The sequence below is a fragment of the Onthophagus taurus genome, chromosome 3, assembly GCF_036711975.1.
Source record: "Onthophagus taurus isolate NC chromosome 3, IU_Otau_3.0, whole genome shotgun sequence".
NCBI lineage: Eukaryota > Metazoa > Arthropoda > Insecta > Coleoptera > Scarabaeidae > Onthophagus > Onthophagus taurus.
The window spans coordinates 27,009,250-27,035,337 of record NC_091968.1 but is presented as its reverse complement, the minus strand read 5'-3'; the positions used below and the strand labels follow the sequence as shown (position 1 = coordinate 27,035,337).

The 26,088-nt window shown below is 31.7% G+C and overlaps 1 protein-coding gene across 3 annotated transcripts in view; it reads right to left on the bottom strand.

Annotated features, from left to right (window-relative positions):
- LOC111419075 (gamma-aminobutyric acid type B receptor subunit 1) overlaps positions 1-26,088 on the bottom strand; it is a 127,440-nt gene that overhangs the window by 72,023 nt on the left and 29,329 nt on the right. For all 3 annotated transcript variants that reach the window (XM_071195577.1, XM_071195576.1, XM_071195575.1), the window contains exon 6: positions 8,498-8,632. In XM_071195577.1, the coding sequence (XP_071051678.1) occupies positions 8,498-8,632 (135 nt within the window). The remainder of the gene's footprint in view (positions 1-8,497; positions 8,633-26,088) is intronic.

Below are 26,088 nucleotides of genomic sequence, written 5' to 3'. Positions count from 1 at the left end.
TAGTGCAATTTCAGCCTTGTTCGTGTACAATGATATCTATCCAGTGTAATTCCAAACATATTCATCAACTACCAAGTCCTGCCATTACACTTCCATATTTACCTTGCAATTTGAGGTTCACCCAATGTAATTACTAATATTTTCTTGCATTTTCAAGTCTAATTGGGAAAATTCCAAATTGTTTCTTGCATCGTAGTGCACGACCAAGTTGATTCAAGACTTCCTCGTCCAATTTGGGTTATGCTAATTGTAGATTCTGACTTTTTCTGAAAATTTGGCGTCTTACCAATGTAATTATAAGTTTTTTCTTGCAATCTATAATTTTGTTAGTGCAATTCCAGCCTTGTTCGTGCAGAATGATATCTATCCAGTGTAATTCCAAACATATTCATAAACTACCAAGTCCTGCCATTACATTCCAGATTTACCTTGCAATTTGAGGTTCATACAATGTAATTCCTAATATTTTCTTGCATTTTCAAGTCTAATTGAAGTAATTCCAAACTATTTCTTGCATCGTAGTGCACGACCAAGCTGATTCAAGACTTCCTCATCCAGTTTGGGTTATGCTAATTGTAGATACTGACTTTTTCTGAAAATTTGGCGTCTTACCAGTGTAATTATAAGTTTTTTCTTGCAATCCATAATTTTGTTAGTGCAATTCCGGCCTTGTTCGTGCAGAATGGTATCTATCCAGTGTAATTCCAAACATATTCCTAAACTACCAAGTCCTACCATAACACTTCCAGCTTTACCTTGCAATTTGAGGTTCATACAACGTAATTCCTAATATTTTCTTGCATTTTCAAGTCTAATTGGGATAATTCCAAATTATTTCTTGCATCGTAGTGCATGACCAAGTTGATTCCAGACTTCCTTATCCAGTTTGGGTTTTGCTAATTGTAGATTCTCACTTTTTCTGAAAATTCATTTTAAAGAAGATACTTTAAGCTTTAATTTAAGCCATAAAGCATTTCTTAATTCTCAAAAATAAAGCCGAGGTGATTTTTTTAAAGTTTCATTGATTTAAATGAATTCCAACATGGCCTCATTTAACAACATTATTTCAAACACTTTTTTTAAAAAATCTATGTTATGTATCATATATGTTATGATACACCATATTTTGCAAAAGCACATAACCATAAATATTTGTGCCGTAACCCAACCTCATCCTTATTTCTAAAGAATCTCGGTATAACCTCATTATCCATAAAAAAAAAGTTTGTAACTCAGCCTGACATTTTATAAGATTTTCATTTTATACAGAATCATTCCAATCACGTCACGATGTTTCAAAGCATCTTTAATTCTAGAATGACTAAATCCAACCATATAAACATGAATGTCTCAACCAGATCAGATTTTATTGCATACTGTAATCTCATCTGTATAGTATAGAGAACATTTTTTCAAAAACTTTTTTCTAAAAATCTATGTCATCTAACATATAGGTTATCATACACCATTTTAAAGAACATATTTTAATCTTTAATTTAAGCCATAACACGTTTCTTAATTTTCAGAAATACAGTCCAGGTGATTTTTAAAGTTTCATTGATTTAAATGAATTCGAACACGTTTTCATTTGACAACATTTTTTCAAAAAAACTTTGTTATCACAATATCAAATCTAGTATAAGCTTACTAGCGAGATTCTAGTTCAATGATGAGCAAGGCGCCACAATGTCTTAACCAATTTTGGGCTGATATGGTATTAATTGTAGAGTCTCGGCCGCAAGCGACCTCGGCTTAATCAGATGATAATATTGGTTTCGACAGTAATCAGCCGAAATTATAGATTCTTCGATGTAAATTTTGCTGAGAACACTTGTGGTCGAGGCGCTGCAATGTGTTGATTGGTTTTGGTTTGATGTTGTACTAATTGTATAGCCTCGGCCGCAAGCGACCTCGGCTTAATCAGATGATAATATTGGTTTCGACAGTAATCAGCCGAAATTATAGATTCTTCGCTGTAAATTTTGCTGAGAACACTTGTGGTCGAGGCGCTGCAGTGTGTTGATTGGTTTTGGTTTGATGTTGTACTAATTGTAGAGCCTCGGCCGCAAGCGACCTCGGCTTAATCATATAAAATATTAATTACGATAGTAATCAGTCGAAGTTATAGATATAGATTCTTCGCTTTAAGTTTAGCTGAAGCGCTGCAATGTCTTGACTAGCTTTGCTATGATGTGGTATTAATTGTAGGGCCTCGGCCGCAAGCGACCTCGGCTTAATCAGATGAAAATATTGGTTTTGATAGTAATCAGCCGAAATTATAAATTCTTCGCTGTAAATTTAGAGGAGAACGCTTGAGGTCGAAGTGCTGCAATGAGTTGATTGGTTTTGGTTTGATGTGGTATTAATTGTAGAGCCTCGGCCGCAAGCGACCTCGGCTTAATCAGTTGGAAATATTAGTTTCGGTCAAAGTTATAGATTCTTCGCTTTAAGTTTAGCTGAGGTGCAGCAATGTGTTCGATATATAACTTAATAAGGTTTAATGAGACAAAAATTTTTGTGGTAAGAGAATTAATTTAAGTTTTAGAATTTCTAATCCAAAGTAAATTATAGATAAATATTTACATGGTTCGTATTAAAACGATAAATTATCTTCTGGAGGTGTTTGTATTCATTCCTAGTTGTAAAGGGAGGTAATTCGGGTAAACAGTCGAACGCGCCCTTTGGCCCAAGGTAATGGCAAATTAATTTTACACGTCCTCGCTCCAGAACAAAAGCCCCGGATTTCTGCGGGAGAAAATTAAATAGAAACCCTTTTCTGCTAGATTTTTCTTCAAATTTAAATCGATAACACTTTTCCCAACGGGAACATACAATAAATGCACATCCATTTGGTTTTATTTTCTTCAATTCTCCCCGTTTGTAAAAGTAAACGTACACGAGTCTATAAATGTTTGATTCGACTCGTTGAACGAAAGATACAAACTATACAAGTTTTAATGAAAATTTTATTAAGGTAAAAAACGTTTCTTGGGACTTAGATAAATGTTGTTTTTTTCTTTTAGTGCATATGCTAAGCGCGTAGTTAGGACTTGAATCAATCTTTTCGCTCGAGATTAACGTTTTCGTCCTGGCAAAGAGGATAAAGAACCCGACCCGCAGGACAATTCATCAATGTCGCGCCACGAAAGATATATAAGCTTTCGTGCTTGGGATGTGTAAGGTCCGGAAAAGTTAAAAACCTAACCGTCGCGTCGTGTTGTTTCGACTTAAAGAAAAAGTTTTTAAAAAAATAATTAGGTTAAATGTTTTCGGTTTAGCGCTTATCGTTATCTTCGATCTTGGAAACCGGAGGAAAGCTTTCCCTTATTGCTAAGGACGTTATTATCCTTATCAGGTTTTCGACGAGACTTCCTCAAGTTTCTAAGTAGGTCGGAGGTGTTATATTTTCCAAGAAATTTCCGGATAACAACGTCTGTTTTCAGCCTTTCAAAGGGAGGGGGCTTATGATCTGATTAATTAACTTAATTAGGTTTCATTTGAGCACCAGCATATTTTAATTAACCTTCGAGCAGGCGCGCTGTCATAAAATTTATGACAATTTTCGTTTTTGTAATATATCTCTTTTTAGATTATGCATTTGAAAGGATTTAACTTTAAAGTATTCATGTAATTATGTATCTTGAACATGATGAAAAAAAAATTTACACATTAATTGCTGATTTATAAGGCCGTATTTATATTATGGGATGTATTAAGGGATATAACTGTATTATAAACAGGTTTTGAGCCATACATAAAGGTTTGGGATCGTTTGCACATTTTTGAAAAATACAGGCCCGCAATAACAATTTTGTCGTAATCGATATCTTTTTCATCTTTTCAATATTTCAATCTTTTCGGTTTTTCATGAGTTTATGGAAATATTCAGTATATTCAAATTCTTAAGACGGCTAAACCTAAGACCCAGAACTAGAAACAGTCGGGTTTAGCCGTTCGTCATCAGACAAATTTAAATAACATAAAAAATAATACAATTTTTGTAAAGATCGGAAAATTCTAACCCAATTTGATACATAACACTTTATAACTGTTGATATCCATGTTGCAAGTTTCGTTTAAATATTAAAATAATAAACAAATAAATATAACTTCTTATCTTGCAAAATTCAATTTATTTTAACGGAACCGGTTTCGACTAGTTTTACTTAGTCATCTTCAGCCGAATGGTCAATAAAATAAAATCAACATCACAAAGAGCAGACGTATAAATAACATTTTAAAATAGGTGAAATTACACTTTAAAATATAATATATAAATAAATAAACTGTAAAAAGACAAGAACCACATAAGTTCTTACACAAACGATGTACAAAATAACACTAAAATGCCATTCGGCCCACCATTCGGCTGAAGATGACTAAGTAAAACTAGTCGAAACCGGTTCCGTTAAAATAAATTGAATTTTGCAAGATAAGAAGTTATATTTATTTGTTTATTATTTTAATAATCACACTTTATATCTATCATAAAATTTACTTTTAAAAGCATAAATGATATTATTTTAGTTATCTACCGTAATATACAGGCATTATTTATTTTCGATCATCTTAGATTTTATAAAATTTAAAAAAACATAAAAAATAATACGATTTTTGTAAAGATCGGAAAATTCTAACCTAATTTGATATATCACACTTTATACCTATCATAAAATTTACTTCTAAAATCATAAATGACGTAAATAATTAGTGTTTTGTTTTCGGCCATCTTGATTGTTAAAAACAAAGATATCTAAGGTGTCATAACACATAGATAGGTCGAGTTTGAACTCATTTTACGCGTTTTATAATTAACTACCGTAATATACACGCATTATTTATTTTCGACCATCTTAGATTTTCTAAAATTTAAAAAAAACAAAAAAAATAATACGATTTTTGTAAAGATCGGAAAATTTTAACCTAATTTGATATATCACACTTTATATCTATCATAAATTTCACTTTCAAAACCATAAATGACATAAATAATTAGTGTTTTGTTTTCGGCCATCTTGATTTTTAAAAACAAAGATATCTCGGGTTTTATAACACATAGATAGGCCGAGTTTGGACTCATTTTACGCGTTTTTTAATTATCTACCGTAATATACACGCATTATTTATTTTCAGCAATCTAGGATTTTATAAAATTTAAACAACATAAAAAATAATACAATTTTTGTAGAGATCAGAAATTTCTAACCTAATTTGATATATCACACTTTATATCTATCATAAAATTCACTTCTAAAAGCATAAATGACATAATTAATTAGTGTTTTGTTTTCGTCCATCTTGATTTTTTAAAACAAAGATATCACGGGTGTTATAACACATAGATAGGTCGAGTTTGGACTCATTTTACGCATTTTTTTATTATCTACTGTAATATACACGCATTATTTATTTTCGAGGATCTTGGATTTTATAAAATTTAAAAAACAAAAAATAATACGAATTTTATAAAGATCGGAAAATTCTAACCCAATTTGATATATCACACTTTATATCTACCATCAAATTCACTTTTAAAACTATAAATGACATAAATAATTAGTGTTTTGTTTTCGGCCATATTGATTTTTAAAAACAAATATATCTCGAGTGTTATAACACATAAATAGGTCGAGTTTGGATTCATTTTACGCGTTTTTTAATTAATTACCGTAATATACACGCATTACTTATTTTCGACCATCTTAGATTTTCTAAAATTTAAAAAACAAATAAAATAATACGATTTTTGTAAAGATCAGAAAATTCTAACCTAATTTAATATATCACACTATATATCTATCATAAAATTCACTTCTAAAAGCATAAATGACATAATTAATTAGTGTTTTGTTTTCGTCCATCTTGAATTTTTAAAACAAAAATATCTCAGGTTTTATAACACATAGATAGGTCGAGTTTGGACTCATTTTACGCGTTTTTTAATTATCTACCGTAATATACACGCATTATTTATTTTCGACCATCTTAAATTTTCTAAAGTTTAAAAAAACAAATAAAATAATACGATTTTTGTAAAGATCAGAAAATTCTAACCTAATTTGATATATCACACTTTATATCTATCATAAAATTCACTTCTACAAGCATAAATGACATAATTAATTAGTGTTTTGTTTTCCTCCATCTTGAATTTTTAAAACAAAAATATCTCAGGTTTTATAACACATAGATAGGTCGAGTTTGGACTCATTTTACGCGTTTTTTAGTAATCTACCGTAATATACAAGCATTATTTATTTTCGATCATCTTAGATTTTATAAAATTTAAAAAATATAAAAAATAATACGATTTTTGTAAAGATCAGAAAATTCTAACCTAATTTGATATATCACACTTTATATCTATCATAAATATCACTTTCAAAACCATAAATGACATAAATAATTAGTGTTTTGTTTTCGGCCATCTTGATTGTTAAAAACAAAGACATCTCGGGTGTTATAACACACAGATAGGCCGAGTTTGGACTCATTTTACGCGTTTTTTAGTTAACTACCGTAATATACACGCATTATTTATTTCGGACCATCTTAGATTTTTTTAAATTTAAAAAACAAATAAAATAATACGATTTTTGTAAAGATCAGAAAATTCTAACCTAATTTGATATATCACACTTTATATCTATCATAAAATTCATTTCTAAAAGCATAAATGACATAATTAATTAGTGTTTTGTTTTCGTCCATCTTGAATTTCTAAAACAAAGATGTCTCAGGTTTTATAACACATAAATAAGTCGAGTTTGGACTCATTTTACGCATTTTTTTATTATCTAGTGTAATATACTCGCATTATTTATTTTTGACCATCTTAGTAGATTTTGTAAAATTTAAAATACAAAAAAAATAATACGATTTTTATAGAGATCAGAAAATTCTAACCTAATTTGATATATCACGTTCTAAATCTACCATCAAATTCACTTTTAAAACTATAAATGACATAAATAATTAGTGTTTTGTTTTCGGCCATCTTGATTTTTTAAAACAAAGATATCTCGGGTTTTATAACACATAAATAGGCCGAGTTTGAACTCATTTTACGCGTTTTTTAATTAACTACCGTAATATACACGCATTATTTATTTCCGACCATCTTAGATTTTCTAAAATTTTAAAAAACTAATAAAATAATACGATTTTTGTAAAGATCAGAAAATTCTAACCTAATTTAATATATCACACTATATATCTATCATAAAATTCACTTTTAAAAGCATAAATGACATAATTAATTAGTGTTTTGTTTTCAGCCATCTTGATTTTTCAAAACAAAGATATCTCGGGTATTATAACACATAGATGGGTCGAGTTTGGACTCATTTTACGCATTTTTTAATTATCTACCGTACTATACACGCACCATTTATATTCGATCATCTCAGATTTTGTAAAATTTAAAAAACAAATAAAATAATACGATTTTTGTAAAGATCAGAAAATTCTAACCTAATTTAATATATCACACTATATATCTATCATAAAATTCACTTCTAAAAGCATAAATGACATAATTAATTAGTGTTTTGTTTTCGGCCATCTTGATTTTTAAAAACAAAGATATCTCGGGTGTTATAACACATAGATAGGTCGAGTTTGGGCTCATTTTACGCGTTTTTTAATTATCTACCGTAATACACACGCATTATTTATTTTCAGCAATCTTGAATTTTATAAAATTTAAACAACATTAAAAATAATACAATTTTTGTAGAGATCAGAAAATTCTAACCTAATTTGATATATCACGGTCTATATCTACCATCAAATTCACTTTTGAAACTATAAATGACATAAATAATTAGTGTTTTGTTTTCGGCCATCTTGATTTTTAAAAACAAAGATATCTCGGGTGTTAAACCACCTAGATATGTCGAGTTTGGACTCATTTTACGCCTTTTTAAATTGTCTACCGAAATATTGGTAAATTATTTATTTTCATTTTAAGTTCTAGGTCTAGTGTTAGTTCTAGTTTTATTTCAATACAAGAAAAATTTTAATATGAAATAAGTATGAAATGATATTCGAATGGATTAGGTTAATGCATTAGTCGTGTACATTTCCGGTGTTAGAGAGTGAGTCTAGTGGCATTGATCCGTTTTCTACCTGTGCAGACGTCATCAGGTTCACCAAGTCTAAAATTGGCCACCTTAACATTGTGATTTGACGTCACTCTACTCGTCTCGTCTCGTCTCTTTTAAGGTCGGAAACGAAAATTTAATTTAGCAAATGGTAAGGTTCCGAGCTTTCAAAAGTTATTTTCGACGGAACCTAGTTTTTATTAACTTCTTTCTTATTAGATTTCTTTTTAGATAGAAAATTTATTTTTGTCATTTATTAAGGATTTAATTGAGTCATTAGGTTCGAATAAATCGCGTTGAGAAATTGAAGTCCATCTCGTCCGATTCGGTCCAAATTAAATCGATAAATCGTTCTGAAAGGGTGGGATGAGAAAAGAAATATTTGAACTTACCACGACTAGGTGCCACATTTTGGCCGCTTCGGCAACGGTTGTGCAGACGGTGCTACATCCCGCCAAGAGCATTAGCTTCTGCGGCTGGTTGTACAGCAAGTCATACATCACGCTGGCGCCCAGTCCCGGTTCGCACTGCAACAGAATTTCAGTTTAGAATATGGAATTTCGTAGATAGCGGTTCGCGTTAAATCAAATGGACCCTCTTTCCCAAAAGAGCACCGGAAGGGAACGCATCGATTTACCATTTCGACGTTTTTGTTACGTTTCGACCTACTTCCCATTTAAATACAAATCTTTTTGTAAATTTCCATAAAATTTGCCATAACTTTTGTTTAAAAAGATTTTTTGTATTGTGCTCTGTTCCCCAAGTGTTACCATAGCAACATGAAAAAGCACCAAATTCATCAAATTTTCATATTTTTGTATTTTTCTCAATATTGACGTATCTAAGAGCAAAAGTGCAAGAGAGCAATATTGTTGAGAATAAAATTTGCCATAACTTTTGTTCTAAAAGATTTTTTGTATTGTGCTCTGTTCCCCAAGTGATACCATAGCAACATGAAAAAGCACCAAATTCATAAAATTCTCACATTTTTGTATTTTTCTCAATATTGACGCATCTAAGAGCGAAAGTGCAAGAGAGCAATATTGTTGAGAATAAAATTTGCCATAACTTTTGTTCTAAAAGATTTTTTGTATTGTGCTTTGTTCCCCAAGTGTTACCATAGCAACATGAAAAAGCAAAATATTCATCAAATTTCCACATTTTTGTATTTTTCTCAATATTGACGTATCTAAGAGCAAAAGTGCAAGAGAGCAATATTGTTGAGAATAAAATTTGCCATAAGTTTTGTTCTAAAAGATTGTTTGTATTGTGCTCTGTTCCCCAAGTGTTACCATAGCAACATGAAAAAGCACCAAATTCATAAAATTCTCACATTTTTGTATTTTTCTCAATATTGACGTATCTAAGAGCAGAAGTGCAAGAGAGCAATATTGTTGAGAATAAAATTTGCCATAACTTTTGTTCTAAAAGATTTTTTGTATTGTGCTTTGTTCCCCAAGTGTTACCATAGCAACATGAAAAAGCAAAATATTCATCAAATTTTCACATTTTTGTATTTTTCTCAATATTGACGCATCTAAGAGCAAAAGTGCAAGAGAGCAATATTGTTGAGAATAAAATTTGCCATCACTTTTGCTCTAAAAGATTTTTTATATTGTGCTCTGTTCCCCAAGTGTTACCATAGCAACATGAAAAAGCACCAAATTCATAAAATTCTCACATTTTTGTATTTTTCTCAATATTGACGCATCTAAGAGCAAAAGTGCAAGAGAGCAATATTGTTGAGAATAAAATTTGCCATAACTTTTGTTCTAAAAGATTTTTTGTATTGTGCTTTGTTCCCCAAGTGTTACCATAGCAACATGAAAAAGCAAAATATTCATCAAATTTTCACATTTTTGTATTTTTCTCAATATTGACGCATCTAAGAGCAAAAGTGCAAGAGAGCAATATTGTTGAGAATAAAATTTGCCATAACTTTTGTTCTAAAAGATTTTTTTTATTGTGCTCTGTTCCCCAAGTGTTACCATAGCAACATGAAAAAGCACCAAATTCATAAAATTCTCACATTTTTGTATTTTTCTCAATATTGACGCATCTAAGAGCAAAAGTGCAAGAGAGCAATATTGTTGAGAATAAAATTTGCCATAACTTTTGTTCTAAAAGATTTTTTGTATTGTGCTCTGTTCCCCAAGTGTTACCATAGCAACATGAAAAAGCACCAAATTCATAAAATTCTCACATTTTTGTATTTTTCTCAATATTGACGCATCTAAGAGCAAAAGTGCAAGAGAGCAATATTGTTGAGAATAAAATTTGCCATAACTTTTGTTCTAAAAGATTTTTTGTATTGTGCTTTGTTCCCCAAGTGTTACCATAGCAACATGAAAAAGCACCAAATTCATCAAATTTTCACATTTTTGTATTTTTCTCAATATTGACGTGTCTAAGAGCAAAAAGTGCAAGAGAGCAATATTGTTGAGAATAAAATTTGCCATAACTTTTGTTCTAAAAGATTTTTTCTCTTGTGCTTTGTTCCCCAAGTGTTACCATAGCAACATGAAAAAGCACCAAATTCATCAAATTTTCACATTTTTGTATTTTTCTCAATATTAACGTACCTAAGAGCAAAAGTGCAAGAAAGCAATATTGTTGAGAATAAAATTTGCCGTAACTTTTGTTCTAAAAGATTTTTTGTATTGTGGTCTGTTCCCCAAGTGTTACCATAGCAACATGGAAAAGCACCAAATTCTCACATTTTTTATTTTTCTCAATATGACGCATCTAAAAGCAAAAGTACAAGAGAGCAATATTGTTGAGAATAAAATTTGTCATAACTTTTGTTCTAAAAGATTTTTTGTATTGTGCTCTGTTCCCCAAGTGTTACCATAGCAACATGAAAAAGCACCAAATTCATAAAATTCTCACATTTTTGTATTTTTCTCAATATTGACGCATCTAAGAGCAAAAGTGCAAGAGAGCAATATTGTTGAGAATAAAATTTGCCATAACTTTTGTTCTAAAAGATTTTTTGTATTGTGCTTTGTTCCCCAAGTGTTACCATAGCAACATGAAAAAGCAAAATATTCATCAAATTTTCACATTTTTGTATTTTTCTCAATATTGACGCATCTAAGAGCAAAAGTGCAAGAGAGCAATATTGTTGAGAATAAAATTTGCCATCACTTTTGTTCTAAAAGATTTTTTGTATTGTGCTTTGTTCCCCAAGTGTTACCATAGCAACATGAAAAAGCAAAACATTCATCAAATTTTCACATTTTTGTATTTTTCTCAATATTGACGTATCTAAGAGCAAAAGTGCAAGAGAGCAATATTGTTGAGAATAAAATTTGGCATAACTTTTCTTCTAAAAGATATTTTGTATTGTGCTCTGTTCCCCAAGTGTTACCATAGCAACATGAAAAAGCACCAAATTCATCAAATTTTCACATTTTTGTATTTTTCTCAATATTGACGTATCTAAGAGCAAAAGTGCAAGAGAGCAATATTGTTGAGAATAAAATTTGCCATCACTTTTGCTCTAAAAGATTTTTTATATTGTGCTCTGTTCCCCAAGTGTTACCATAGCAACATGAAAAAGCAAAACATTCATCAAATTTTCACATTTTTGTATTTTTCTCAATATTGACGTATCTAAGAGCAAAAGTGCAAGAGAGCAATATTGTTGAGAATAAAATTTGCCATAACTTTTCTTCTAAAAGATTTTTTGTATTGTGCTCTGTTCCCCAAGTGTTACCATAGCAACATGAAAAAGCACCAAATTCATAAAATTCTCACATTTTTGTATTTTTCTCAATATTGACGCATCTAAGAGCAAAAGTGCAAGAGAGCAATATTGTTGAGAATAAAATTTGCCATCACTTTTGTTCTAAAAGATTTTTTGTATTGTGCTTTGTTCCCCAAGTGTTACCATAGCAACATGAAAAAGCAAAATATTCATCAAATTTTCACATTTTTGTATTTTTCTCAATATTGACGCATCTAAGAGCAAAAGTGCAAGAGAGCAATATTGTTGAGAATAAAATTTGCCATCACTTTTGCTCTAAAAGATTTTTTGTATTGTGCTCTGTTCCCCAAGTGTTACCATAGCAACATGAAAAAGCAAAACATTCATCAAATTTTCACATTTTTGTATTTTTCTCAATATTGACGTATCTAAGAGCAAAAGTGCAAGAGAGCAATATTGTTGAGAATAAAATTTGCCATAACTTTTGTTCTAAAAGATTTTTTGTATTGTGCTTTGTTCCCCAAGTGTTACCATAGCAACATGAAAAAGCACCAAATTCATCAAATTTTCACATTTTTGTATTTTTCTCAATATTGACGTATCTAAGAGCAAAAGTGCAAGAAAGCAATATTGTTGAGAATGAAATTTCGCGTTAAATCAAATGGACCCTCTTTCCCAAAAGAGCACCGGAAGGGAACGCATCGATTTACCATTTCGACGTTTTTGTTACGTTTCGACCTACTTCCCATTTAAATAGAAATCTTTTTGTAAATTTCTACCAAATTTTAATAGAGGTGTTAATAAAGGTTTGAAATGAAGCTTTAAACCGCGGCTTTGAATCGATCTAATGGTGCTATACGAAAGGATCTGAAAGTTTGCCCAATAACTTTTCCAATAACCCCTCTATATATAACGGTTTGGAGGCGTGTTCGGAAAATTAAAAAGCCGAACTCAAACGCAAAGAAGATTCTAGAGAAAATTGAGGCAATTAGAAAGTTTCCCACTAAATTTACTTCCTCTTTCTTTCTCAAATGTTAAAAGAAACTTAAAAAATAAAAAGTTTTTCTTTAAAATCAACCCCTTTTTAAGTATAAAAAAGAATAAATTGCTATCTACCCCATTAGTTAGTTCTTTCGGATACAAATTCCCATTAAGCAGACGACTGGCGTCGATTGAGCGCCGATTCGGCCATAAAAGAACCACCCCTTCGGAGGCTCTTAATCTTTCAAACCCCGTTCTCCTTTCGACGCCTTTCTCGTTTCCTTTCGCCCCACACGCTCATCAAAGGAGAACATTATCTCGTAGCCGATTGAAAATTAACCCTGCGGGAGACTCAAGATGGAATCGGAGACGAGTTAAGCGACAAAGTCTCCCTTAAAACGTTTTCGACGGAGTGGTCGATAAAAGCTACCTAGTGATGAGTAAATAATTGAAGATCAAGTTTTATGGGATCAAGAGATGAAACGAAAATTAAACGTTTGACAAACAATAAGTGTATCTATAATATCGAGAAATATACTTTTTCTATCATTTTCAAAAGTCTTTAACTTTCAGAAGATGTGTTTTGACCAAAATCTTTTCACAACTTTTTAAGTTTCAGTATCTAATGATGCTTTTGGAGTGTTATCAGGGATTTTAAACGTAGAGGAATTAAAATTAATTACAGGAGATGATTTCCATCAAGATGATATTGAAAAGGAAGGTAAATTTTTAATGGAAATACATCCAACAGAACAGGAAATTATGTGTATTGTAAAGGTGTTGAAAAACTAGGTAGTTTATGTGATAATTATCATGCAGAAATTGCAATAAACAGTACTATTAAATATGTAATAAAAGAAAAAATAGAAAAATGTGAAATATATAGTGATAGTGTTTCTGCATTAGAAGAATATGAGGAACCCAACAATTTTGCAAGGAGAAACTTGGAACTTGATAAAAGAATAGATTGTTATTGGATTAAGGGACATTCTGGAATAAAAGAGAATGATAGAGCAGATATTCCTTCCAATTCCACCTTCAGAATTAAATGTTTACATCTTTAAATAATGTTTAGACGTGGAGCATATTCTTGAGGATTTCGAGGTGTCCTCTGAGGTTGCTCTGCATCAACTTGAGTAAAGCGCACGTTTTCAGTGATAAAGCACTTAAAGCTGCCTTCCTTTGTATGTATAAATGAAGTGGTGTGAGGCCGAGTAGGGCTTCAAGAGCAGCCGTTGGACAAGATCTCATTGCACGCGTTATATTAAGACATGCTAACCGCAGGATTTGTGCCAGCTGTTGTTATGCAGTCTCTATAGGCGATCATGGGTCTGATTATTGCTACGTAGACCCTGTGAGCCAATATTGTTCAAAATTTGCCATAACTTTAGTTCTAAAAGATTTTTTGTATTGTGCTTTGTTCCCCAAGTGTTACCATAGCAACATGAAAAAGCACCAAATTCTCACATTTTTGTAGTTTTCTCAATATTGACGCATCTAACAAGGGAAGTGTCACAACTGTGTCTCACCGATTTCGATGCAATTTGGTACAGTCATAGAATGGGCCAAAATAAGGTTCGCACATTTTTTTATACGTGCGGTAAAAGCCCCTGGGGCGAGTTATAGGGGTTGAAAGTTTGGAGAAAAAGTACGTTTTCACTTATATTTTGAAAACGAAAAGTGCTATCAAAATTTGGTAAATTGTAACTGATATTCATTTTAAAAGAGCTTTCTTTTGATGTGTCACACATATAGCAGAGGGTTAAAAAGGGCGAACTACCCCTATTTTTTTGGAATTATTTAAAAACCACCCTATCGATTTTGGCGGCATTAAGTATACTTCTAGTGCGTTCAAAAATATTAGTTAAGGGTTTTTTCCCATTCGCCCTAGATCAACCCCAGCGAAGTTACGGGGGTTAACATGTAAGCACTTTTCGTAAGAATGATGTGATAAAATTGTCAGGTATTTTGAAAATACTTTAAACAAAACCGTAAATTAGTCGCACAATAAAATGTTTAGTGTAAAATAAGGCATAATACACCATATAGGGGTTGTTGGGGTTATCCACCCCCTTAAAAATTAATTCTATCCCGGGCGTTATTTGTCGATTACGGCGAAATTTGGTACTGTGTTTGTTTTATATTTGAAGTAAAAATTTTTGAAAATGGTTATAAGGGTTACAAATTAGGGGTAGTTTTTTGTTTATACCTCGAAGATGAAAACTGCCATCGTAACTGTGGTATTGTTTTTTAAAAATCTATCTATCGATGTTCCACGAGGTAAACTACCCTCATTTTCTTTAAATAATAAATATAAAACTACTAGATAAATAAGATATTTTATTTATTTATGAGTTAAAAAGCAACTGACAAAAAAAATAGTTCAATATACCAAAGAAGTTTATTCTACATTACTAATTGACGTTTTTTATGTATTATATTAATTTTCAATATTAAATTTATTTTTATTCTACGTAGTGTTGGCAAAAATGAAAGTCGTGGAAAAAATGTTTTAAACATAAGGATTTTTTACACCATGCACATGTTATGACCGCTATATCCCCACAGATATCACACGTTGGCTTCTCACTCGAAAAGCAAACTTCCACGGGATTTTCAAAATGGTCTGGTCTCTCCTCTATATAGCCACTTGCAAACCATGCGTATTTAAAAACATTTATAAACCGAGGGGAAGCCAACTGGTTATGCGTCAACGATTGCAATTTTAATATGTTATCCCTCTGATGTAAATTGACATCATACTGGTAAAGAATAATCTGATCAGAGAATCTTCTAATAAAATTTTTCCATATTCTGAAACCAAATACATCTAGGGGCTGTATTTGACCTGTTGTCCCTGCAGGTATAGATAAATGTTTAAAATTAGTACCTGATGGAGTTATTTCACTAATAACTTCAGGACAATGGCCACTCCAAGAATCTAATAATAATAATGATTTAGAACCAGTATTTGGAAAATATACATTTTGGAGCCAATTTTTCATGTGTTCTGAAGTTAACTTTCCAGATTTTGATGCCAAAACGTATATATTGTCTGCTTTAAACATTGTATTTGCTACCCTCGGTCCAAAGCTGCCAGAGGGTTCTTTTAAAACAATAAAAAGTGGAGAAAGAAGTTTCCCATCAGCAGATATTACGGGTTGAATTGTGTAACTGTGCGTTGTAGATGACACCGACTGGACCACACTTTCTACGGTTTTAACTCCTAAATCGCTTAATGTTCTTCCCGAATGGAATTCCAAGTTAAAACCGCTCTGATCCGAATTGTAGGTGTTTTCAGGTCCATATATTTGGATTTGTAGCTTTGCCTCTTTAACGAAATCTTTTGCTAAAGTTTTTACTCGATCAACATTTCCAATTTGTTTTTGGGATAGAAATTTTGTTATTTTTCGGCTTACTAACCGATTTGCTTTCTTAAAACGTTGCACCCAGCTATGAGATGCTTTGAACAGTTGAGGAGATAAATTCTTTTCATTTCTAGCTTGTATAGCCCATCTGCGTATATCAATATCATGTAGTGGCAATTTATTATCTACGGCGGCTCTCGCTTGATTAATTACAAATTCGGTAATTTCTGCTAATTTTTCTTTGTATGTCCCTCTTTCTTCAATATATTTAGACCATCTGTGCAATTGGGTCTTTGACGTTACTTTTCGGTATTTGTTTTTTACGGTTTCTAGTTTCAAATAACCTTTCTTCCCACTTGTCCAGTAATTTACCGCCTCTAATTTGTACTCGTAGTCGATGTCATCCTTCAATGGACAATGAGCATCAGTATCTTCTACAAACCTGTCAGTTGTATCCTGGTCTTCAATAATTTGCTGACCGTCATTGATGCCATTGGATGAATCGAAAATTAATACAGTTTCGTCTTCAATTTGCATATTGTAGTCTTCCATACTTTCCATTAAAATACGCTGTATATTTTCTTTTAAACTAACTTCTGCTTCATTTACAGGAGTCTGGGGAATATTCATAACAGTAAAAACTGTCATTAGCAAATTTAAAACGTTTATTGGGTTTATTGTAACCATTGCTTCTGTCAGTTGCTCTGAAACTAAAATCTACCCACTGGGCACACGTTCTTTTATACTAGAAAAAACTATTTTGAGAAATGACCTTTAGCAAGCGGCACTAAAAAAACAAATATTGTGCCAAAATTTTTTTGGTAGGTGTATTTTTGGCAACATTATGTAGAATAAAAATAAACTTAACAATGTTAATGATGTGATAGAGAATTTCTATTTATTCTTTCATTAATTTTCCTTTATTAATAAAGGAATTTTATAGAAGATAGGAAAAAAGTGTTAAATTAATGAAAGAATAAATTTAACATTGAACATAAAAAACGTCAATTAGTAATGTAGAATAAACTTCTTTGGTATATTGAACTATTTTTTTTTGTCAGTTGCTTTTTAACTCATAAATAAATAAAATATCTTATTTATCTAGTAGTTTTATATTTATTATTTAAAGAAAATGAGGGTAGTTTACCTCGTGGAACATCGATAGATAGATTTTTAAAAAACAATACCACAGTTACGATGGCAGTTTTCATCTTCGAGGTATAAACAAAAAACTACCCCTAATTTGTAACCCTTATAACCATTTTCAAAAATTTTTACTTCAAATATAAAACAAACACAGTACCAAATTTCGCCGTAATCAACAAGTAATGCCCGGGATAGAATTAATTTTTAAGGGGGTGGTTAACCCCAACCACCCCTAAATGGTGTATTATGCCTTATTTTACATTAAACATTTTATTGTGCGACTAATTTACGGTTTTGTTAAAGTATTTTCAAAATACCTGACAATTTTATCACATCATTCTTACGAAAAGTGGTTACATGTTAACCCCCGTAACTTCGCTGGGGATGATCTAGAGCGAATGGGAAAAAACCCTTAACTAATATTTTTGAACGTGCTGGAAGTATACTTAATGCCGCCAAAATCGATAGGGTGGTTTTTAAATAATTCCAAAAAAATAGGGGTAGTTCGCCCTTCTTAACCCTCTGGTATATGTGTGATACATCAAAAGAAAGCTCTTTTAAAATGAATATCAGTTACAATTTACCAAATTTTGATAGCACTTTTCATTTTTAAAATATAAGTGAAAACGTACTTTTTCTCCAAACTTTCAACCCCTATAACTCGCCCCAGGGGCTTTTACCGCACGTATAAAAAAATGTACGAACCTTATTTTGGCCCATTCTATGACTGTACCAAATTGCATCGAAATCGGTGAGACACAGTTGTGACACTTCCCTTGTAAGAGCAAAAGTGCAAGGGAGCAATATTGTTGAGAATAAAATTTGCCATAACTTTTGTTCTAAAAGATTTTTTGTATTGTGCTCTGTTCCCCAAGTGTTACCATAGCAACATGAAAAAGCAAAACATTCATCAAATTTTCACATTTTTGTATTTTTCTCAATATTGACGTGTCTAAGAGCAAAAGTGCAAGAAAGCAATATTGTTGAGAATAAAATTTGCCATAACTTTTGTTTTAAAAGATTTTTTGTATTGTGCTCTGTTCCCCAAGTGTTACCATAGCAACATGAAAAAGTAAAATATTCATCAAATTTTCAAATTTTTGTATTTTTCTCAATATTGACGCATCTAAGAGCAATATTGTTGAGAATAAAATTTGCCATAACTTTTGTTCTAAAAGATTTTTTGTATTGTGCTCTGTTCCCCAAGTGTTACCATAGCAACACGAAAAAACAAAATGTTCATTAAATTTTCACATTTTTGTATTTTTCTCAATATTGACGTGTCTAAGAGCAAAAGTGCAACAGAGCAATATTGTTGAGAATAAAATTTGCCATAACTTTTGTTCTAAAAGATTTTTTGTATTGTGCTTTGTTCCCCAAGTGTTACCATAGCAACATGAAAAAGTAAAATATTCATCAAATTTTCACATTTTTGTATTTTTCTCAATATTGACGTGTCTAAGAGCAAAAGTGCAAGAGAGCAATATTGTTGAGAATAAAATTTGCCATAACTTTTGTTCTAAAAGATTTTTTGTAATGTGCTCTGTTCCCCAAGTGTTACCATAGCAACATGAAAAAGCACCAAATTCATCAAATTCTCACATTTTTGTATTTTTCTCAATATTGACGCATCTAAGAGCAAAAGTGCAAGAAAGCAATATTGTTGAGAATAAAATTTGCCATAACTTTTGTTCTAAAAGATTTTTTGTATTGTGCTCTGTTCCCCAAGTGTTACCATAGCAACACGAAAAAACAAAATATTCATTAAATTTTCACATTTTTGTATTTTTCTCAATATTGACGTATCTAAGAGCAAAAGTGCAAGAGAGTAATATTGTTGAGAATAAAATTAACTATTGTTCTAAAAGATTTTTTGTACCAAGTGTTACCATAGAAACATGAAAAAGCACCAAATTCATAAAATTCTCACATTTTTGTATTTTTCTCAATATTGACGTATCTAAGAGCAAAAGTACAAGAGAGCAATATTGTTGAGAATAAAATTTGCCATCACTTTTGTTCTAAAAGATTTTTTGTATTGTGCTCTGTTCCCCAAGTGTTACCATAGCAACATGAAAAAGCAAAATATTCATCAAATTTTCATATTTTTGTATTTTTCTCAATATTGACGCATCTAAGAGCAAAAGTGCAAGAGAGCAATATTGTTGAGAATAAAACTTGCCATAACTTTTGTTCTAAAAGATTTTTTGTATTGTGCTCTGTTTCCCAAGTGTTACCATAGCAACACGAAAAAACAAAATGTTCATTAAATTTTCACATTTTTGTATTTTTCTCAATATTGACGTGTCTAAGAGCAAAAGTGCAACAGAGCAATATTGTTGAGAATAAAATTTGCCATAACTTTTGTTCTAAAAGATTTTTTGTATTGTGCTTTGTTCCCCAAGTGTTACCATAGCAACATGAAAAAGTAAAATATTCATCAAATTTTCACATTTTTGTATTTTTCTCAATATTGACGTGTCTAAGAGCAAAAGTGCAAGAGAGCAATATTGTTGAGAATAAAATTTGCCATAACTTTTGTTCTAAAAGATTTTTTGTAATGTGCTCTGTTCCCCAAGTGTTACCATAGCAACATGAAAAAGCACCAAATTCATCAAATTCTCACATTTTTGTATTTTTCTCAATATTGACGCATCTAAGAGCAAAAGTGCAAGAAAGCAATATTGTTGAGAATAAAATTTGCCATAACTTTTGTTCTAAAAGATTTTTTGTATTGTGCTCTGTTCCCCAAGTGTTACCATAGCAACACGAAAAAACAAAATATTCATTAAATTTTCACATTTTTGTATTTTTCTCAATATTGACGTATCTAAGAGCAAAAGTGCAAGAGAGTAATATTGTTGAGAATAAAATTAACTATTGTTCTAAAAGATTTTTTGTACCAAGTGTTACCATAGAAACATGAAAAAGCACCAAATTCATAAAATTCTCACATTTTTGTATTTTTCTCAATATTGACGTATCTAAGAGCAAAAGTACAAGAGAGCAATATTGTTGAGAATAAAATTTGCCATCACTTTTGTTCTAAAAGATTTTTTGTATTGTGCTCTGTTCCCCAAGTGTTACCATAGCAACATGAAAAAGCAAAATATTCATCAAATTTTCATATTTTTGTATTTTTCTCAATATTGACGCATCTAAGAGCAAAAGTGCAAGAGAGCAATATTGTTGAGAATAAAACTTGCCATAACTTTTGTTCTAAAAGATTTTTTGTATTGTGCTCTGTTTCCCAAGTGTTACCATAGCAACACGAAAAAACAAAATATTCATTAAATTTTCACATTTTTGTATTTTTCTCAATATTGACGTATCTAAGAGCAAAAGTGCAAGAGAGTAATATTGTTGAGAATAAAATTTGCCATAACTATTGTTCTAAAAGATTTTTTGTACCAAGTGTTACCATAGCAACATGAAAAAGCACCAAATTCATAAAATTCTCACATTTTTGTATTTTTCTCAATATTGACGTATCTAAGAGCAAAAGTACAAGAGAGCAATATTGTTGAGAATAAAATTTGCCATCACTTTTGTTCTAAAAGATTTTTTGTATTGTGCTCTGTTCCCCAAGTGTTACCATAGCAACATGAAAAAGCAAAATATTCATCAAATTTTCATATTTTTGTATTTTTCTCAATATTGACGCATCTAAGAGCAAAAGTGCAAGAGAGCAATATTGTTGAGAATAAAACTTACTATAACTTTTGTTCTAAAAGATTTTTTGTATTGTGCTCTGTTTCCCAAGTGTTACCATAGCAACACGAAAAAACAAAATATTCATTAAATTCTCACATTTTTGTATTTTTCTCAATATTGACGCATCTAAGAGCAAAAGTGCAAGAAAGCAATATTGTTGAGAATAAAATTTGCCATAACTTTTGTTCTAAAAGATTTTTTGTATTGTGCTCTGTTTCCCAAGTGATACCATAGCAACACGAAAAAACAAAATATTCATTAAATTCTCACATTTTTGTATTTTTCTCAATATTGACGCATCTAAGAGCAAAAGTGCAAGAGAGCAATATTGTTGAGAATAAAATTTGCCATAACTTTTGTTCTAAAAGATTTTTTGTATTGTGCTCTGTTCCCCAAGTGTTACCATAGCAACACGAAAAAACAAAATATTCATTAAATTTTCACATTTTTGTATTTTTCTCAATATTGACGTGTCTACGAGCAAAAGTGCAAGAGAGCAATATTGTTGAGAATAAAATTTGCCATAACTTGTGTTCTAAAAGATTTTTTGTATTGTGCTCTGTTCCCCAAGTGTTACCATAGCAACACGAAAAAACAAAATATTCATTAAATTTTCACATTTTTGTATTTTTCTCAATATTGACGTGTCTAAGAGCAAAAGTGCAAGAGAGCAATATTGTTGAGAATAAAATTTGCCATAACTTGTGTTCTAAAAGATTTTTTGTATTGTGCTCTGTTCCCCAAGTGTTACCATAGCAACACGAAAAAACAAAATATTCATTAAATTTTCACATTTTTGTATTTTTCTCAATATTGACGTGTCTAAGAGCAAAAGTGCAAGAGAGCAATATTGTTGAGAATAAAATTTGCCATAACTTGTGTTGTAAAAGATTTTTTGTATTGTGCTCTGTTCCCCAAGTGTTACCATAGCAACACGAAAAAACAAAATATTCATTAAATTTTCACATTTTTGTATTTTTCTCAATATTGACGTGTCTAAGAGCAAAAGTGCAAGAGAGCAATATTGTTGAGAATAAAATTTGCCATAACTTGTGTTCTAAAAGATTTTTTGTATTGTGCTCTGTTCCCCAAGTGTTACCATAGCAACATGAAAAAGCACCAAATTCTCACATTTTTTATTTTTCTCAATATTGACGCATCTAAGAGCAAAAATACAACAGAGCAATAATGTTAAGAATAAAATTTGGTACAACTTTTGTTCTAGAAGCTCTTTTGTAACATACTCCAATGACTATGTGGGAGTTCCAGTTTAATTTACTGTCTAATATTACCCCTAGGTATTTGGCTTCTGTTTTGAGGTTAATAGTTCTGCTTTCAATGGAGGGTGCTCTCAATTGTAGCTTCCTTTTCCGAGTGAAAGGAACTATTTCGACTTTGTTTGGATTAATGCTGAGCACATTGCTTTTGCACCAAGTGCTAGGAAGTAGTAGGGCTTTCTGCATTAGTTAAGTTATGATTTTTTTTTGTTAAGGTGTTCATAAAATCATCAATTACCAAGCATCATAGGAGAGGTGAAAGTACTCCCACCTTAGGGACATCCTCTAAGTGTCTAAGTGTGATCTGTCGACTTTTTAGCATGGCTATGCACCATTTGGTCTTTCTCTATGCATTCATGAAATTGAAGTTTTTAAGGTCTTTTTAAGTTTCACCATCTTATTTTTTCTAAAGAATTTTCATGAAAACAAAGAATCTTTAGCTTTAATATTTGAGTCTGGATTTAATCAAATACAATCAACCTAACTTGTTTTATCCGACGCTAATCCATAAAAATTATAGGTAACGATTGAAAACTTTAAGCCGATTGAATTTTAAAGCTGGGTCGTTTATTCCAACGATTTATATCTTTGCCATGAAATTCAAACAGCGCTTTAGTTAACGATTTTTTGTTTGCAAAAAAATTGCCCGAATTGTTACGCCGTTTAAAAAAAAAAAATCAATCTCTGTAGAGTTTGTCTAGTGAACAATTTGATCGATTGCTAGAGGGTTTCCTGCGACCATTCGCATAACGTATGGATGGACATTCGTCAAATATGACCACTCCCAACATTTCTGACAGTTTGTGGTCACCATCGAGCACATCAATCGATGCCAAAATTTGTTTAAGCCGCATAATCAATAACTCGACTGCAAATTTAACGGTGATTAGTATTTTTCTTTTGCCCTGAAATTTCGTGAATATTATGCACAAGAGAGGGAAATAATCAGAGGTCGGGGCGCATTCGACCAGATTATTGCAGCACGATAACCGAAACCTAGGTTTCACGTTAACCACCCCCTGGATTTGGTTTAATTAAAATTTGGCTCGAAGCCGCGAAAACCGACGGAGTTACCGAGCTGAAACCGAGTCTGAAAATTCGACAATCTACATGTTTTTGTGGTTTGCGACAATTTCGCACATCGTAACGTTTTCGCACGAAAATTATGCAAACAAAGTTATCGCTAAATTTACGATCGACGGGGTAACTTCGTTTGCGGTTGCTGTGGTGGCAATTTAAATGGATGGGAGTGAATTGAAATTAAAGTAGCGCGCCTCGAAGATTAATAATTTTAAATAAAACGTCCGCCGCAGAAGTAAAACGCGTAAAACCACGCCCTTTGCACGTTTTTAATGGATACAAATATAATTTTAATTGGGCCTCGACTAAATGGAATATGCAAATGTGAAGAGGTAGAAAGAAAAAGTACACCTCAATTAACCAAAAGAGTTTGTGTGGTTTACGGTTTTTAATTAAAAACTTTCTGGGAACCACTAAAGATGTAAATTGTAAGAATCTTTATAACCCTAATTAGATAATAATAAAAATATTGCGACAAAGAAAAACAAATCGAAAGCGGGTTAGAAACCTTGTACACGCAGCTTTTATTATCGTTCACCCCCCAAGTTATGGTTTAGCACCGCGCGGAAATCCGAGCTTTACGACGCATTCGCCATCCCCAATTCCGAATGGTACGTAGAGCTTTCAACCCCCCTTGGATATCACCCCAGACGACGCCGTTCGTTATTCGATTAAACAACAACGAGCTCCGACAACACTCGAAACACATATCGCGAAAATGCAAATGCACTTAAGGGGTGGATAATGGACCTGAAATTTTTGTTGATTTCGTTTAAACAATTACGAACTTATCCATTTATTTCGCTTCCTTTATTCGTAATTTAACTCAAATCGATACGATTATTTGCGGTTGACGTGAAGGTCGGTCGGGGTTTAACGATATGAAATGGGCGATATCAGGCGGTGGTGGCGTTTTGTTGAATTTGCGGGCCGACCGTCACTACGATTTAGATCAAGGGCGAGCGTGCGAGACCTAAAAAATCATTAATAACGACCACGTTGGGCTGTGAGCCAACCTTGAAACGGACGAGTTAAGAATATCACGTTTTATGACTTCCCCGCTTATTTTACTATACTCTATTTTTTAATTCGAAGGAGTGTTTTGAAATTGAAGCGCCAAAAAAGAAACATACAGTTCTAGGTCTTGAACTAACACTAGACTTAGAACTAGAAAATATCGGAAACTTTCTACTTCTAGGTCTAGTGTTAGTAGTTCCAGTTCTAGTTTGTTCTAGTTAGTTCAATTTCCTGTATCATGGCTGATATTTTTGTGAACAAGTTTGAGGAGACTCTCTTCTCAAAAAAATATTCCTTGTTTACCAAGGATATAGTTGATATAGTTTGTTGGATATAGTAACTGGCAAAGAAATGGTTGACTACTACAAATTGTATTCTACATTATTAATTTAATTTCTTTTTCTTTTACTTTTTTTATTCAATGTATTGTTGGCAATAATGAAAATCATGGAAAAAATGTTTTAAACACAACGATTGTTTACACCATGTACAAGTTATAACAGCTATTTCTCCACAGATATGGTTTTGCGTTAGGAATTGCAATTTTAAAATATTATCTTGCTGATGCAAATTGACATCGTACTGGTAGAGAATAATTTGATCAGAAAATCTTCTAATGAAATTATTCCATATTCTAAAACCAAGTACATCCAGGGGTTGAATTTGACCTGTTGTTCCTGCAGGTATAGACAAATATTTAAACTTAACATCCGATGGAGTTACTTTACTATTAATTTCAGGGCAGTGGCCACTCCAAGAATCCAGTATTAGTAATAATTTGGGTCCGGTGTTTGGGAAATAGACATTTTGTAGCCAATTTTTCATATGAGCAGAAGTCAGTTTACCAGACTTTGATGCCAAAACGAATATGTTATCTGCTTTGAACATTGTATTTATTACCCTCGGTCTAAACGTACCAGAGGATTCTAACAATGTAGAATACAATTTGTGATATTTAACAACTTTTTTTCAGTTGCTTTTTAACTCATTATTAATAAATATTTATATAATTATCGTAGCTTTTGTGTTATTTAAATAGAATAAGGATAAAAAAGCTTTTTCTGTAGGAGTATGAAAGTTATTAGCGAAAATATATTTTCTACCCCAAACTTCTAACCCTTGTAAGTTCTTACAATAGTACTAACGTATAAAAAAATCAGCGTGGTAAATTGCTCCAAAATTGACAAACAATTTTCGCAAAAAAAAATTTATTTGGGGTGGTTAGGGTAGTTAACCCCCGCCACTCCTTAATGTCGTATAGAGTTTATTTTACTGCGTAAATCTTAATTTACATCTAATTAATGGTTTTCTTCAAAATATTGTTGAAAAGTGTAACTGTTTATCACATTATTCTTAAAGAAAGGGGTTATCTATCATACCCCGTAACTTTGCAGGGGATGGTCAGAGGCAAATAAGAAAAAACACGTCATTAATATTTTTAAACGTACTACAAGGATACATAATATCGCCAAAATCGACAGGGTAGTTTTTAAAATATTCCAAAAAACTAGGGGTAGTTTACCCCCTGAAGCCCTCAGATATATCTGTGATATATCAATGGAAAGCTCTTTGAAAATGAATATCAGTTTACATTTACCACATTTCGATAGCTATTTTCGTTTTCAGCCTATAAGCGAATATATATATTTCGCTCCGATTTCCAACCCTTATAACTCACCCCAGGGGCTTTA